At 37.5% G+C, this 16,793-nt stretch overlaps 1 protein-coding gene across 1 annotated transcript in view; it reads right to left on the bottom strand.

Moving 5' to 3' along the window:
* Nucleotides 1-16,793, bottom strand: part of PTPN22 (protein tyrosine phosphatase non-receptor type 22) — a 59,960-nt gene that overhangs the window by 29,612 nt on the left and 13,555 nt on the right. The window contains exons 2-11 of the mRNA XM_040231003.1: nt 11,728-11,836; nt 11,390-11,466; nt 11,165-11,260; nt 10,705-10,743; nt 9,325-9,396; nt 9,149-9,208; nt 8,436-8,578; nt 7,873-7,939; nt 3,587-3,664; nt 68-154 (exon numbers count right to left, since the gene is read on the bottom strand). Coding sequence (XP_040086937.1) covers nt 68-154; nt 3,587-3,664; nt 7,873-7,939; nt 8,436-8,578; nt 9,149-9,208; nt 9,325-9,396; nt 10,705-10,743; nt 11,165-11,260; nt 11,390-11,466; nt 11,728-11,836 — 828 coding nt within the window. The remainder of the gene's footprint in view (nt 1-67; nt 155-3,586; nt 3,665-7,872; nt 7,940-8,435; nt 8,579-9,148; nt 9,209-9,324; nt 9,397-10,704; nt 10,744-11,164; nt 11,261-11,389; nt 11,467-11,727; nt 11,837-16,793) is intronic.

Below are 16,793 nucleotides of genomic sequence, written 5' to 3'. Positions count from 1 at the left end.
GAGCTCCTTTGACCAAAATCAACATGAAAACATTTTTTTTTTACAAAACATCAAATTTAAAATGTACCTCTGTTCCAGAGTATTTATCGCTGATAACATCCATCTGTCTCGTAAATAGTTCTAATACAGCGTTGTAGACCAGTTCATACTGTTGCTGAAGAGCATCACAAACCGGAACAAATGAAAATAAACAAAAACTTGGTGAACTAACAGAATCTCAGGAGTATGAGCACCAATCAAATCCTAGTATAGCAAACCTGAAACATTAGTTTAATGATAGTGCCTTATGTCTGTGCAGCCCATGTCAGGTTTCAAAGCATTTTTAGGATGCCGCTGCTGCTGCTGCTGCTAAGTCGCTTCCTAAGTCGCTTCAGTCGTGTCCAACCCTGTGCAACCCCAGAGATGGCAGCCCACCAGATTCCGCCATCCCTGGGATTCTCCAGGCAAGAACACTGGAGTGGGTTGCCATTTCCTTCTCCAATAGAAACAGCTAAATATTTGATCTACCTCTAGCTAATATACAAGGACCTTGCAGCATGCTTTTTATATTCTAACCCCACTTTCTTATTTATCTTTCCTTCCACTATCCTCTCTCTAATTTTGTTTGCTCACACTTTAAAATTTTCATTCCAGGGACTTCCCTGGAGGTCCAGTGTTTAAGACTCTGCTCTTCCATTGCAAAGGGCACAGGTTTGATCCCTGGTGGGGAAACTAAAATTCTGCATGCCACATGGCCAAAAAAAAATTGTTTTTTATTTCATTCCAGATGCATTTTTTGAGGGTTATTCATCTCTTATGGGAAAAAGTAGATTAATGTTGTTAATAAATAACTTCAATATGACTCTCACAGTTGATCTGTAAAGTAGCTAGGTTGTTAACCCTGTTTATAATTTGTCTGAGATCATTCAGAAGTAATTTCAGTGTCTTGGGTTAGTACCTAAACCTTTGATTCTTAGTTTAGTGCATTTGGATCAAGCTGCTGAAATACTGTCTTAGCAAAGATACCAAAGAAAAGAAGACCACTAAATAGAGTTTGGAAATTCGTGGTTATAAAGGAATTCCACTGCAGAGAAATGAGACCGCTATAATTACAGGTTTATGGGTTTTTACTACCTTGTTTTTGCCTCTGTACCTGCTCAAGCACTTGATTTTTTGATCTATTTTTCATCTAAATAGGCCTATTCAGGTTTTTCAATGACAGTTTACACAATCGTATACAAACAAAATATAACTTTTGCCAAAAGTAATTGTAGCAAGAGAACAGTGCAGAGTCTGTATCATCAAACATAGCCATTGACCCACTCTTCAATCTTTTCTAAAGAAGACAGGAAAATCAGACAGGAAGCACTCATCTGGTTACAGTGCTGTTTCCTGGTTAGAGAGGTATCAAAAAAAGCAGCTACAGCAGGTAAGTTATTTAATTGTTGATAATGCCAAAATGTGAAAGCTGACTTAAAACTATGTCAGCTGTCTTCCAACTCTTACATATAGGCTTGAAATGGACTTTTTCTGAAATGATGTATGGCTTTATTTATTGATTCAGTAATACAGTTTAATGTTATACAATTAGGTTGCATACTTCCTGGAATCTTTATACATCTACATGGATTGGCCTTAAGTCTGACATCCTTAAACCAGCCAATACTTTCATTTCACATAAACTTTCCCCCTTAAAAGTTGAATATAGAAAACACCTACAGTCATACACATGATAAAGAATTCTTTTTCCACTAACTATTAGTGGAAAACCTGTGTGGGCCAAACAGAAGGTTTATATTATAATAGCTCTTAATTTTTTCCCTTTGATTTAGAACTTTTACATAAAAACATCTAAAGTGCCATTGTCAATTGTTTTACTTCTAAACCTGTGTTCAAGTTCATTTGTAAGTAAGTGCTTTAAACACTGCTGCTGCTGCTGCTAAGTCGCTTCAGTCGTGTCCGACTCAGTGCCCCATAGACGGCAGCCCACCAGGCTCCCCCATCCCTGGGATTCTCCAGGCAAGAACACTGGAGTGGGTTGCCATTTCCTTCTCCGAAGCAAGAAAGTGAAAAGTGAAAGTGAAGTCACTCAGACCTGTCCGACTCTTAGCGACCCCACGGACTGCAGCCTACCAGGCTCCTCCATCCATGGGATTTGCCAGGCAAGAGTACTGGAGTGGCGTGCCACTGGGTTCTCCAGCTTTAAACACTAGGGTCTTACTATTTTAGCAATAAGAAATAGTTCTAACAAACTATGCAAAATGTGCTGTGTGCTTAGTTGCTTCAGTCGTGTCCAACTCTTTGTGACCCTAGGGACTGTAGACCACCAGGCTCCTCTGTCCATGGGATTTTCCCGGCAAGAATACTGGAGTGGTTTGCCACTCCCTCCTCCAGGGGATCTTCCCAGCCCATAGATGGAATCTATGTCTCCTGCGTCTCTTGCTTTGTACACAGATTGTTTATCCCTGAGTCATCAGAGACACCCATGAAAAAAGTCTCTTACCTAAAAAAACCCAATGACTGTTTGATGAAAGAATGAATGGGTGAATGCTTAACTCTATCTTAAAGATGGAGACCCATTTAGAAATATAGGTAAAATTATTGGTGTTGAAATATGGATAAAATATAGGTGTTGGGCTTCCCTGGGGGCTCAGATGGTAAAGAAGCTGCCTGCAACACAGAAGACCCAGGTTCAATCCCTGGGTTGGGAAGATCCTCTGGAGAAGGGAATGGCCACCCATTCCAGTATTCTTGCCTGGAGAATTCCATGGATAGAGAAGCCTGTCAGGAGAATTCCATTGTTAGAGAAGTACATGGGGTTGCAAAGCATCAGACACAACTGAGTGAGTTAACACATATATGGGTGCTGAAATATTATAGAATGTGAGAGATTTGGGCTGGGAATGTTTCACCTAAGAGGTAGAATGTGAGCTGGAGAAGAGAGAACAGGAGGAAAGCATTTTTTATGGAATGAATAGGTATGAGCACTCTGGGGTGGGTTAATCATATACTATGATACACATATAACCATATATATATAATATTATTGTAATTATGGTGTTTAAAAATTTTTTTTAAATATGCATACAATAAGGACCAGGAAAAACTATAGAAAAATAGTAACAGTGACTCTTTCTAGGTGACAGGATTATGGATAATTTTTAAATTTTTTATTATTTTCTAAAATGAAGAAAATAATATAATTCTCCAGATTCTGTTACCACCTCCTGAAGAAGAAATTACAAATCTCTAGTTTTGTATGGTTTCAGAAATGAATTACCACCACAAAATTTCAGATTAACCTGACCCAGCTATTTCTTTCTAATAGGTCAAATAGTTTGTAGATTTTTTTAATATCCTTTGTAAGAAATATTATATTGCTTTCTTAATATTTTCTGAACAGACAATAAAATATAAGGAATGAAAGGAATTTGGTCCAGGGCAAGGGATACAGGAAAAATATTGGGATATTCAGAGTTAGAGGAAGTGTAAATGGACCAAAACCCTTGATAGTAAAGCAGTCAGCTATTTTTGTATGCCTTGCTGTTACTAAATAAAGAGATGGCACCAGACTCAGACATGGTATATTATTCACCATAGTCCTTACCTGAGTTTGAACTAATGAAGGCCTCTGTGTTCGCATTTCCTGGATCAAACTAAAAACACTGAAGTTCTCAGGAATTATCTATCAAATAAAAAGGAAAAAATATCTTACTCTTTTGTTCCTATCTAGAAAAAAAGAATGCACTTTTAAAACTAATGAGGTTTTTCATCACTTGCACCATTACTTAGAGCCTATGAAATACTGAAGAAACTCTTAAGAATGATTTCACATTGGGTGATCAAATGTCTGAAGTTAAAAATATAATGAGGGAACACCCCACTCACACCAATGGACAGATCATCAAAACAGAAAATTAATAAGGAAACACAAGTTTTAAATGATACATTAGATAAGATGGATCTCATTGATATCTTCAGGACATTCCATCCAAATGTAGAAGAATACACCTTCTCAAGTGCCCATGGAACATTCTCCAGGATAGACCACATCTTGGGTCACAAATCAAACTTCAGTAAATTAAAGAAAATTGAAATCATATCAAGCATCTTCTCTGATCACAACACTACAAGCAAAGATATCAATTACAAGAAAAAAACCTGTAAGAAACACAAACACATGGAGATTAAACAACACATTTCTAAATACCCAAGAGGTTACTGAAGAAATCAAAAAGGAAATGAAAAAGTTTCTAGAAACAAATGACAATGAAAACATGACAACTCAAAACCTACGGGATACAGTGAAAGCAGTTCTAAGAGGGAAGTTTATAGCAATACAATCCTACCTCAAGAAACAAGAAAAACATCGAATAGACAACCTAACTTTACACCTAAAACAACTGGGAAAAGAAGAACAAAAAAACCCCAAAATTAGTAGAAGGAAAAAAATCATAAAGATCTGAGCAGAAATAAATGAAAAAGAAATGAAAGAAACAATAGTAAAGGTTAATAAAACTAAAAGCTGGCTCTTTGAGAAGATAAACAAAATTGACAATCCTTTAGCCAGACTCATCAACAAAATTAGAAATGAAAAAAGAGAGGTTACAACAGACAATGCAGAAGTACAAAGATTATAAGAGACTATTATGAACAACTATATGGCAATAAAATGGATAACTTGGAAGAAAAGGACAGATTCTCAGAAAAGTTCAATCTTCCAAGACTGAACCAGGAAGAAATAGAAATTATTTACAACCCAATTCCAAGCACTGAAATCGAAGCTGTGATCAAAAATCTCCCAAAAAACAAAAGCCCAGGACCAGATGACTTCACGGGAGAATTCTATCAAACATTTAGAGAAGAGCTAATGCCTCTCCTTCTAAAACTCTTTCAAAAAATTGCCAAGGAAGGAACACTTCCAAACTCATTCTATGAGGTCACTATCACCCTGATACCAAAACCAGACAAAGACAGCACAAAAAAAGAAAACTGTAGGCGAATATCACTGATGAACATACATTCAAAATCCTCAACAAAATTTTAGCAAATAGAATTCAGCAACACATCAAAAAGTTCATACACCATGATCAAGTTGGATTTATTCCAGGAATGCAAGGATTCTTCAATATATACAAATCAATCAATGTGATAAACTATATTAACAAATTGAAAGATAAAAACCATATTAATAATCTCAACAGATGCAGAAAAAGCCTTTGACAAAATTCAGCACTCATTTATGATTAAAACTCTTCAAAAAATGGTTATAGAAGGAAACTATCTCAACATAGTAAAGGTCATATATGATAAGCCTACAGCAAACATCGTTTTCAATGGTAAAAAACTGAAAGCATTCCCCCTAAGATCAGGAACAAGACAAGGGTGTCCACTTTCTCCACTATTATTCAGCTAATTTCTGGAAGTCCTAGCTAGAGCAATCAGAGAAGAAAAAGAAATAAAAGAAATCCAGATCAGAAAAGAAGGAGTAAAGCTCTCCCTGTTTTCAGATGACATGATACTGTACATAGAAAACCCTAAAGATAATATCAGAAAATTCCTAGAGCTAATCAGTGAATTTAGCAAAGTTGCAGGATACAAAATCAATACACAGAAATCACTTGCATTTCTATATACTAAAAATGAAAAATCAGAAAGAAATTAAGGAATCAATCCCAGTCACCACTGCAACAAAAAGAATTAAATATCTAGGAATAAACTTACCTAAGGAGACAAAAGAACTGTATACAGAAAATTGTAAGACACTAATGAGAGAAATCAAAGACAACATAAACAGATGAAGAGATATTCCTCGTTCCTGGGTAGGAAGAATCAATATTGTGAAAATGACTATACTACCAAATGCAATCTACAGATTCAATGCAACCCCTATCAAATTACCAATGGCTTTTCTCACAGAATTAGAACAAAAAACTTCACAAATTCATATAGAAATACAAAAGACCCCGAATAGCCAAAGCAGTCTTGAGAAAGAAAAATGGAGCTGGAAGAATCAACTTTCCTGCCTTCAGATTATACTACAAAGCTATGGTCATCAATACCCTATGGTACTGGCACAAAAACAGAAATATAGACCAATGGAACAAGATAAAAAGCCCAGAAATAAACCCATGTACCTATGGGTACCTTATTTTTGACAAAGGAGGCAAGAATGTATAATGGGGCAAAGACAGCCTCTTCAATAAATGGTGCTGGGAAAACTGGACAGCTACATGTAAAAGAATGAAACTTCTTAACATCATACACAAAGATAAACTCAAAATGGATTAAAGACCGCAATGTAAGACCAGAAACTATAAAACTCTTAAAGAAAAACATAGGCAGAACACTCGATGACATAAATCAAAGCAAGATCCTCTATGACCCACCTCCTAAAGTAATGGAAATAAAAACAAAAGTAAACAAGTGGGCCCTGATTAAACTTAAAAGCTTTTGCACAGCAAAGGAAACTTGAAGCAAGGTGAAAAGACAACCCTCAGAATGGGAGAAAATAATAACAAATGAAACAACTTGGATTAATTTCCAAAATATACAAGCAGCTCATACAACTCAATGCCAGAAAAACAAACAACCCAATCAAAAAGTGGGAAAAAGACCTAAACAGACAGTTCTCCAAAGGAGACCTATAGATGGCTAATAAACACATGAAAAGGTGCTCAACATCGCTCATTATTAGAGAAATGCAAATCAAAACTACTATGAGATACCACCTCACACCGGTCAGAATGGCCATCATCAAAAAGTCTACAAACAGTAAATGCCGGAGAGGATGTGGAGAAAAGGGAATGCTCTTGCACTGTTGGTAGGAATGTAAATTGATACAGCCACTATGGAAGACAGTATGGAGATTCCTTAAGAAACAAGAATAAAACCACCATATGACACAGCAATCCCACTCCTACGCATATACTCTGAGGAAACCAAAATTGAAAGAGACACGTGTATCCCGTTGTTCACTGCAGCACTATTTACAATAGCTAGAACATGGAAGCAACCTAGATGTCCATTGACAGATGAATGGATAAAGAAGTTGTGGTACATATACACAATGGAATATTACTCAGCCATAAAAAGGAATGCCTTTGAGTCAGTTCTGACGAGGTGGATGAACCTAGAACCTATTATACAGAGTGAAGTGAGTCAGAAAGAGAAAGATAAATATCATATTCTAATGCATATATATGAAATCTAGAAAAATGGTACTGAAGAACTCATTTACAGGGCGGCAATGGAGAAACAGACAGAATAGACTTATGGACATGGGGAGAAGGGAGGAGTGGGTAAGATGAATGGAAAGAGTGACATGGAAACTTACATTACCATATGTAAAAAAGATAGCCAATAGGAATTTGCTGTGGGCCCAAGAAACTCAAACAGGGGCTCTGTATCAATCTAGAGGGGTGGGGTGGGGCGGGAGATGGGAGAGAGGTTCAAAAGGGAGGGGATATATGTATACCTATGGCTGATTCATGTTAAGGTTTGACAGAAAGCAGCAAAATTCTTAATGCAAGTTACCTGGTTAAAGGAAGGGTAACTGATTTAGGACAGTGGTTACCAAAACTGCTTCTCTCCAGAAGCACCTGGAGAACTTGCCGGCCCCACCCCCTCCAGAGTTTCTGCTTCAGTTCATCTGAGGTGGGGCCCAAAAGTTTGCGTTTCTAACGAGTTCCCCGGGTGATACTGATGCTTCTTGTCTGGGGACCACATTTTGAGAACCACCAATTTAGGAACTAAGTTAATTGTCTGACAAAGCCAATCTACAAATAAATATTCTAGAATCCTAAAGATAGATGTTTTGAAGAACCAGACAATTTCTAAGTCTGAAAGTAACAAGGTTAAGAAAATAGCAAGTGCCTATTGAGAAAAACTCACCCCATCTTTTAGCAACATCCATGTGTAATCAATAGCACAGAGAACACCAGTCCTTCCACAACCAGCGCTGAAATGAAAGATCACAGTAGCATGTATAGTTGCAGAGAGTGGATCGTGGCTGAAAAATTTCACCAGCAGATTTGAGGAAGAAGAAATCTAGAGACTGTGAAACTGTCTAAACCCTACCATTTCCCAGAACACGTTTTTCAGTTGCCACAGACTACACCAAGCCTCAGGACAGGTCTTAAGCAAGTTCTCACAGCAAAACATCTCTAGAGCTATGCTGTTCACAAGTAATTTACCATTAAAAAAAAAAATCATTAATTCTCAGGTTGAATTTATCAGAGTTTCTTCTATTGACCTTTCTCTTTCAATCATTCCCATTTTTAAACTTGATTCCTTTCTGACTGACTGGAAAACATGAGCTTCAAATTAGGAACCTACATCTATGTAGGGTTTAAATTCCAACAAAGTCAGTCTTCCTTTGGTTAAAAACAGGAGTCCTGGCCTGAGTGTGACATTTGGTTTATTCTGGGGAGAAGGTTCATACAACAGCATCATACCTGCAGTGAATGCATATGGGAACACTGTTATCGTCTTGGTAACAACGCACATCCCAAATGAGCTCAAGAATAGGGTCTATAGATGAAGGCACATCATGATCTGGCCAATTCTTATAATGGAACTGATAGATGGTTCGAGTTTCCTATAAAAATAACCGGGATAAAAGGAGAGTTCAAGATTAGCATGTCACCTCATTCTATCACAAGATTACTCTGTCTTACTAAGTAGCATCTTTATCTTTTTTGCAATTTATGTAATCTTCTTCCCTACAGACTACATGCCCTGTAAGAACAATTATAAGTAATTTCAGGTCACTCACTATTGGCCTGTTCCTATCTACTCACAAGAGAATGTAGATGTGAAAATGGTCCAAACCAGAGCTTCCCAACTGGTATCCTTTAAATGAGTCACAGGCAGGCTGAGGTACTAAATCCCTTTGCCTTAGAGAAACAGAGGAGTCTGAACTTTCAAGTTGGTCCCCAGCCTCTATTCACCCTAGAAATAATATCATTTTATATGTGGGCCATTGGTGTGAAATAGGTTGGGGACCACAGATTACACCAAAGGTCTCTTTTGGATATTATGGTCTCTCCAGAACATCACAGGCCCTCCCAGCCCCTGTTATGATATGTCCAGACTGCATCACATACGTGCACATTTACTTGCCTGGTCTCTGGGGGCTTTGAGTTTACCTTTAGTGTTCTATACTTACACTATTGAACTTGGCTTTTAGAGTCCTGATTGTATAATCAGATTTTCTATTTTCAGCTTCCTAAGAAGTAAATCAAAATATTAGTTATTTCAAAGACTAATATTCAAAAACTACTCTCTATAAAGTAGATTCTGGAGCATCTGCTCAGCCATAATGGAAATAGACATCATACTTACACAGGATATGGAGAAAGGACCAAGTTGCAGTTGCGGGTCTCCTGGTTCAGCCCAGTAGCGCTCACATTTTTTCTGTTGCACAAAGCAAAAGATGGTGATTTCCTTCCATATATTCTAGTCTTTGCTGGACAATGAAACCCTATCCCCCATTCAGAAGCAAATTCAGCTATGTCCTTTACCCTAGGTTAGGAATTTCTAATGCCCTTGGACTTCAACACAAGTCTGAATTTTCCAAAGATAGGAAAATAATCCTCAAAGGATATACAAATTTAAGACTTCCTGGAAGTCTCAAAAAGTAGAAATAGGGATCTGAATTTTTCAGTATCTCAAAAGGATTAAAACAAAGCTACACAAGCTAACTGAAACCCCAAATTCCCTTGGTTTTAATTGGAATCGTATCAATTCAGAATGGCAACAGTAGTTTCAAAGAGTGTTGTCCAACAGAAATATAATATGAGCTACATATATAATTAAGATTTTCCTAATAGCCACATTCAAAAATGAAAAAAATAGTAGGGTTAATTGTTATAATATCTTAGCCCAATAAATAAAACAATTTTCAAGTTTTAATCAAACTAAAATGGTTATTAGATATTTGACATTTTTAAACTGTCTTCAAAATCTAGTATACATTTTATATTTAAAGCGCATTTCAATTGCTATGCTAAATTTTCACTGGAAATATTTTATATCCATTTAGATTTCATAAAATCTATGGTTGAAAAAGATTCACATACCCAAGTTCCAAATCAGGTTTTCCAATAACTGAATTGAATATCATTCTTTAAATTTAAATGCATTAAGATAAGCTAACTGAGTTCCTCAGCCACACCAGCCATATTTCAAGTGCTACATGGTTAGTGAAGGCCTTGCCAAGTGGCACAAAAGGAGCTCTGACTGGCAGTCTAAAGTGTCTGATTAATAACAACAGGAAAATGAATTGTTATTTTAAAAAGTATACTTTATTTTTATTTTAAAACACAGGGGAAATGGGCAAAAGAGGTTCTCATGGGTTTAAAAAAAACCCTTGAGAATCATTTGGCATTCCCAAACTGAAGACTAGGAAGATGAGCATAAATGTCTACCAAGTCACAGTTAAGGAAAATTCTGCTACCAAGTTTCCCCCTTCATTTTCTTTTTTCCTTTCAGTTCAGTTCAGTTCAGTCACTCAGTCGTGTTCGACTCCTCGAGACCTCGTGAATTGCAGCACGCCAGGCCTCCCTGTCCATTACCATCTCCCGGAGTTCACTCAGACTCACGTTCATCGAGTCCGTGATGCCATCCAGCCATCTCATCGTCGGTCGTCCCCTTCTCCTCCTGCCCCCAATCCCTCCCAGCATCAGAGTCTTTTCCAATGAGTCAACTCAAACAGCAACTCACCTTTCCCATTTCAAACTCCATGCACGCCATAACAATGATCTAGGGTGATAAAATAGAGACTTAAATACTGATACAGTTAGAAAAGCAGTTAATACATGAGTCCCAGAGTCCAAAAGTGTCATTCTTTTTTTGTTTATTTGTTTTATAACCAAAAAAGAAAGCCTAATAAATTATAAAATGTTGCTCCTGCTCTTCTTTCTCTGTCCTCACTTCCCTTTTCTCTATTCAAATCAATAAATTCTTGTTAACAAATGATATGTCAGAAAGAGAACTTTTGTTTCCCTGAACAATAGTGACTGTGATTTTGACTAAAAGTTGCCTGAACACCAATATTCTAGCAACTGACCCCAAAAAGCAATGATTCTGATACACAGGAAACCTCAGTCACTTATCCTGCCACCCTATCCCCCACATCTCTAAGAACTAGAGAATATAGTAACAAAGGCAACTCTGCACTTACCAGGATGCTGTATTCCCAAATCATCCTCCAGAAGTCCAGGACAGTTGTAGGCAAAGGTCCCTGGGTGGCAATATAAGTCTTGGGTCCATAAACTCCCTAAAGGGGAAGAGAAATTACATGGGGTAACTACAAAAAACATACTCTTCTTCTTGTCTAGTATTCCTCCACCCCCACCCAACCCCCATTTTTTTAAGTACCTAGAGAAATACAGAATATTCAATGTACCTTAATGAAGTTGGCATTGATGTAGCTGGAATCCTCATCAGAGGTTATCATGAACAGTTCTACTAGGCTATGGTCATCTATAATACAAAAGAAAGATTAATTAAGAGGGTTTGTTCAGAGGGCTTCTGTAAGTCTGAAACTAGCACTGTGAATAGTGAATGCTCATTAGTGATTGAAGAGTAGATGAATGAATGAATGTTCTTTTGTAGTCATATACAGTACAAACTAATTTGTCAAAGCCAGGATCCAGGATTAGGAATAGCAACCAATGGGTAAAAAGAGATAAGATGACTGAATTAGGGAAAAGGTACAAGTTTAAAGGGAGAAGTGAAACTTACAGGGCAAAATATCCTTATATCTGTTTTTCTTGATATTCTTGGGCCTCTCAGCCACAGTTGTGGGATAGGTTTTTTCTGCCTTATACTTGGTGGATAGTCTTTTCAGCATCTGTAATAAAATCACAATAATTCAATCATCCTAGGGAAAAGAGGCAAGAAGCTATCTCTAGAGAGATTTCCTTCCCCTCTGCCCAAATATTCCACTTCAGCTGTTTTAGCTTCCCTGGTGGCTCAGACCGTAAAGAATCTGCCTGCAGTGCCGGAGACCCAGGTTTGATCTCTGGGTCAGGAAGATCCCCTGGAGAAGGAAATGGCTACCTACCCCAGTATTCTTGCCTGGAGAATCCCATGGACAGAGGAGTCTGGCAGGTTACAGTCCATGGGGTTGTAAAGAGACAGACACAACTGAACAACTAACACACACTCACACATAGTATCCTCTAGGGCTGGTTCCATTCACTAGGGAGCCCAGAGCATAAAGATAACAGGGTTCAGTGACATTTGGAGAAATGAAAAGATCACACTTAAGGCAACTGAGCTACAGATAGAAAAAACTTAGAGGTGAAACTAGTGAATATTGTTTAAAAAATAATATCTTCTGAGCACATGTTCTGTGTACCATCCAAAGAGTCAGATAGTAAACGTTTGACTGACGTTCTTTACAGCTATTACAGGACTATTTTAAGTAGAAATGGAGCTTAAGATGAATACCATCTCTCTAGTTAGCAAAATTTCCAAGATTTCAGTCCCCAAAGCAGTCATTCTTTTATATAACCTAAACTTCAAGCCCATCCCTCAACCAAACATGAATCTTTAAACAGTATCATATTTCATTTGTAGACTATGATCTGGGTCAGTCAGAGGGTAGCATAACATGGTTGAAAAAGGCAGTGAAGTATCTCCTTAAAAGTATCTCCTTATTCTCTGTTTTAAAGATGAGGAAACTGAGGCACAGAGAAATAAGTGCCCCAAGATCACAAAACTACCAAACACCGTGTTCAGAATTCTAAACTGAGGTATCCTAGAACTGGAGTCAGCGCTTAAGCTGTGTTGTGACCTGTATCCCGTGACTAATGGCAGTTACTGGAGATGTGTGGGCATCTGTATTGCTAACCAGCTTTGTGGTTGATTCCAGTGTATATTTTTGAGATGGGCGCAGTACTGGCTGAATGAAGTTGGGCAAGTTATTTAATCTTTCAATGTCTCAGTTGCTTTTTAAGTAAAATGGGAGGATATTTGTCTTAGAGTTGTGAGTGAATTAAATGAGTTATCATATGTGTGGTACTGGTACAGAGTACCTGTTTAATAAAGAAAAGGTATTGTTACTAAAACAATAAATAAAACTATTCTCACTTGCCAATATTATAGTACAGAGCGAAATTTGGGGTCAGAAGAAACAATAGTTCCTCTTTAGCTCCATCTGATGAATCAACTTCATCCCAGATCTTAACTCATTATGACTCAAAGAAACTTCATTTAGTAGATCTGAAAACTTTATTGACTGTTACTCAGTTTGAGAAAGACAAGGGAAAAACATCTGTGGTAGCTAATAAATATTTATTGACTTGAACTGCAGAAAATAATTTTCATTATTTACCCACTATTTAATGATGACTTGGTCACGTGAAGATTATTATTTACTTCCTATGGGTCAGATCCCTAAGCATCTTCTCAGTCTTCATTCTCTTTAACTTAACTTCCTTCTTGAAATTTCCTCCTCCCTTTTGCTCTTGTTAGTCTATATCATTTTGGTTCTCCTCTTTCTTTTCTGACTTCTCTTTCCCTCTTCACATTCTTTCTTAATGCCTGTATGTCTGCTTCTGTCTTCTAATTGTTAATTATCCAACATTCCAAAGTTAAGTCCTCAACTCTTTGCTCTTCTCACTAAGTACATTTGCTCAGAAACATCATCATAGAAGACGTACCAATGTTTTCAAAAATGTGTCTAAGTGATTTACATTGAATTATAATTCCAACCCCTATTGGATAACTTTCAAATTTTTTCAATGAGATTTGATTACTAATTTCCAGTCCTGAATTTCCAACCACGTTCTAGACATCTCCACTTAGGTGTCTCAAACTGAGCACATCCCAAACTAAAATCATCACTGTCCTTACTGTGGAGAAGGCAATGGCAACCCACTCCAGTACTCTTGCCTGGAAAATCCCATGGATGGAGGAGCCTGGTAGGCTGCAGCCCATGGGGTCGCCGAGAGTCAGACATGACTGAGCGACTTCACTTTCACTTTTCACTTTCATGCATTGGAGAAGGAAATGGCCCCACTCCAGTATTCTTGCCTGGAGAATCCCAGGGATGGGGGAGCCTGGTGGGCTGCCATCTATGGGGTCACACAGAGTTGGATTGCCAACAGCACCATCTTTATCCCAGGCAACCGTACTCTAGAAACAGAGAGTTACTTTCGGTTCCCCACTTCCCACAGTTCCCACCTCTAATTCAGTCAGCAAATGTAAATGATTCTTTACATGCGATATCTTGTATCAGCCTTCCTTCCTATGTCCCTAGAGATACCTTAATTCAGGCTTTAAAGCTTGAACTGTTACTGTTGCTTCTAAACTCATCTTCACACCTTTCTCTTTCCCCATTCAAATCTATTAGGCATTTTATTTTAATAGTGCAAGACTCTGGGACTCTGGGAATAAAATTGGCTGTATGCATACAATTGTATGGAACTAGGTCCGTTTTATTTTGTGAAAGCTGCTACTCTACATAAAGATTTTGATTTAGTAGTTTGTTTTAATCCTCTTTTATATTTGTATTTGGTAAGGCCTAAGTGTGACAAATGGAGAAGGCCATGGCACCCCACTCCAGTACTCTTGCCTGGAAAATCCCATGGGCGGAGGAGCCTGGTAGGCTGCAGTCCATGGGGTTGCGAAGAGTCGGACACGACTGAGCGACTTCACTCACTTTTGATCCTAACTTAATCTTACTAAAGTATTGCTTTTCTTATCTCTCTCATGCTAAAAACTACTTCAGCTAATCTCTCTTGCTACTAGAAAAAAAGAAAAACTCCTTAACCGGGTTTTTCTGATCCTCCTCAGTTGGATCCCAAGTTAATTTTCCCATATTCCCTACTGTCCTACAGTTATGAGTCTCCCAAAGATTGATTTCTAAGTTCTTTCAAGATTGTACAAACTGATGTCACCGACAATTATATGTAACATCACTTCTTTAAAACTATGGGGTCCTTTCCTTTCTCATAAAAATGTATATACCCAGTACAGCTTCTGCTTTTCTCACCCATGATTATGGACTATTTTTTTCCACAGGGTAAACTAATAGATAGCAATAAGGAAATAGAAAAAGAAAACTTCTCATGTGACTGGCAATAAGGAAAAAAAACTTAAAAAGAAGGAAATCACTATTTTACTTAATTGTTTATATTTCATGTAGAGTTTTCACTTAATTAGGATATGTATCTGTCTGTAGGAGTTTACTTAAGGACACTAATAACTAAGTCATTTTTTTAAATGGGTGAGAAAGGGAGAATCTAAAATAAAGGAATGATGACACAGAGAGACAGAGATAAGAAAGGTAGGTGAAAATAAAAATTTGTTCCAACAAATCATCCAAATTCATCATTAGATTTCAAAATTAGCTCAGGGTAACTTGATAGCTGAGTCTGCAAGGAGAGGGAAAAAGTTGGAGTCATGAGACATTTGTTAGCTGGGACTTCATTATACAACAAATTATCAAATATCTTGAATCTAATTAAACTGATTCCAAATAATAAATAGATCATTAATCATTATAACAACTCAGAGTATAGAAGAGTATGCTTTTTCCAAATAACAATGACAAATGGAACAGACAGCCACCGTCGGCTTATCTGCTGGACCAGAAATGCCAGCATGTATTGTTCTAATGACCATTTTTTTTTCTGTTTCTAGAGTTAAATCAGACACAGGCAACCTATATAAAAGCAAGTATATAGTCACCTGTTAAATCCTAGTTTCTTACCATGGTTTGAATTCTTGTGGGTTTTCAGAATTGAATTTAGGAAGAGAGATGCTGAAATGATCTTTATGCAGCATATTTTTACACCAAGATGGATGAAAGTGGGCTAGTTTCAGAAGTTAAGGATGTAACTCAAATACATGAAAGACTATAAAATATTTCCAACTTATGCCAGTATCCAAGTTATACCAATTTTTAGCTCTCTCTGATCTTGTGCACCTTTATAATGATAATTTTCAACTAGCCACTGATTCTAGGGCTGCTGAAAAGATGTCAAATCCCAGAGAATTCTAAAACTCTCCAGAACAGTTTATACTGTTATGCTGTTTTTGTTTGTCTTGCTTTGCTTACTTGTGGAATACTTTCCAGGGAGAATGCCATAGCCAGAGTTCTTTTTGAAAGGTATGCCTGAATTAATTTGGTGAAATTTCACAGATAAAAGTTTTATGTGTGTGTAATATATTATTGTTTAGCTGTCTTGACTGCCACCTTCAACAATGGGAGAGAATGGATTTTTTTAATTAATTAATTTTTTATTGAAGGATAGTTGCTTTACAGAATTTTGCTGTTTTCTGTCAAACCTCACCATGAATCAGCCATAGGTGTACATATATCCCCTCCCTTTTGAACCTTCCTCCCATTTCCCACCCCATCCCACCCCTCTAGATTGATACAGAGCCCCTGTTTGAGTTTCCTGAGCCATATAGCAAATTCCCATTGGCAATCTATTTTACATATGGTAATGTAAGTTTCCATGTCACTCTTTCCACACATCTCACCCTCTCCTCCCCTCTCCCCATGTCCATAAGTCTATTCTCTATGTCTGTTTCTCCATTGCTGCCCTGTAAATAAGTTCTTCAGTACCATTTTTCTAGATTTCTTATATATGCATTAGAATATGATATTTATCTTTCTCTTTCTGACTCTTTGGAAGGAGTGATGCTAAAGCTGAAACTCCAGTACTTTGGCCACCTCATGGAAAGAGTTGAATCATTGGAAAAGACTCTGATGCTGGGAGGGATTGGAGGCAGGAGGAGAAGGGGACGACAGAGGATGAGATGGCTGGATGGCATCACTGACTCGATGGACG

Source organism: Oryx dammah, unplaced genomic scaffold, assembly GCF_014754425.2.
Source record: "Oryx dammah isolate SB20612 unplaced genomic scaffold, SCBI_Odam_1.1 HiC_scaffold_28, whole genome shotgun sequence".
In the NCBI taxonomy this organism is placed as follows: domain Eukaryota; kingdom Metazoa; phylum Chordata; class Mammalia; order Artiodactyla; family Bovidae; genus Oryx; species Oryx dammah.
Note: the sequence above shows the minus strand (reverse complement) of the source record. Positions and strands in the feature narration are given on the sequence as shown.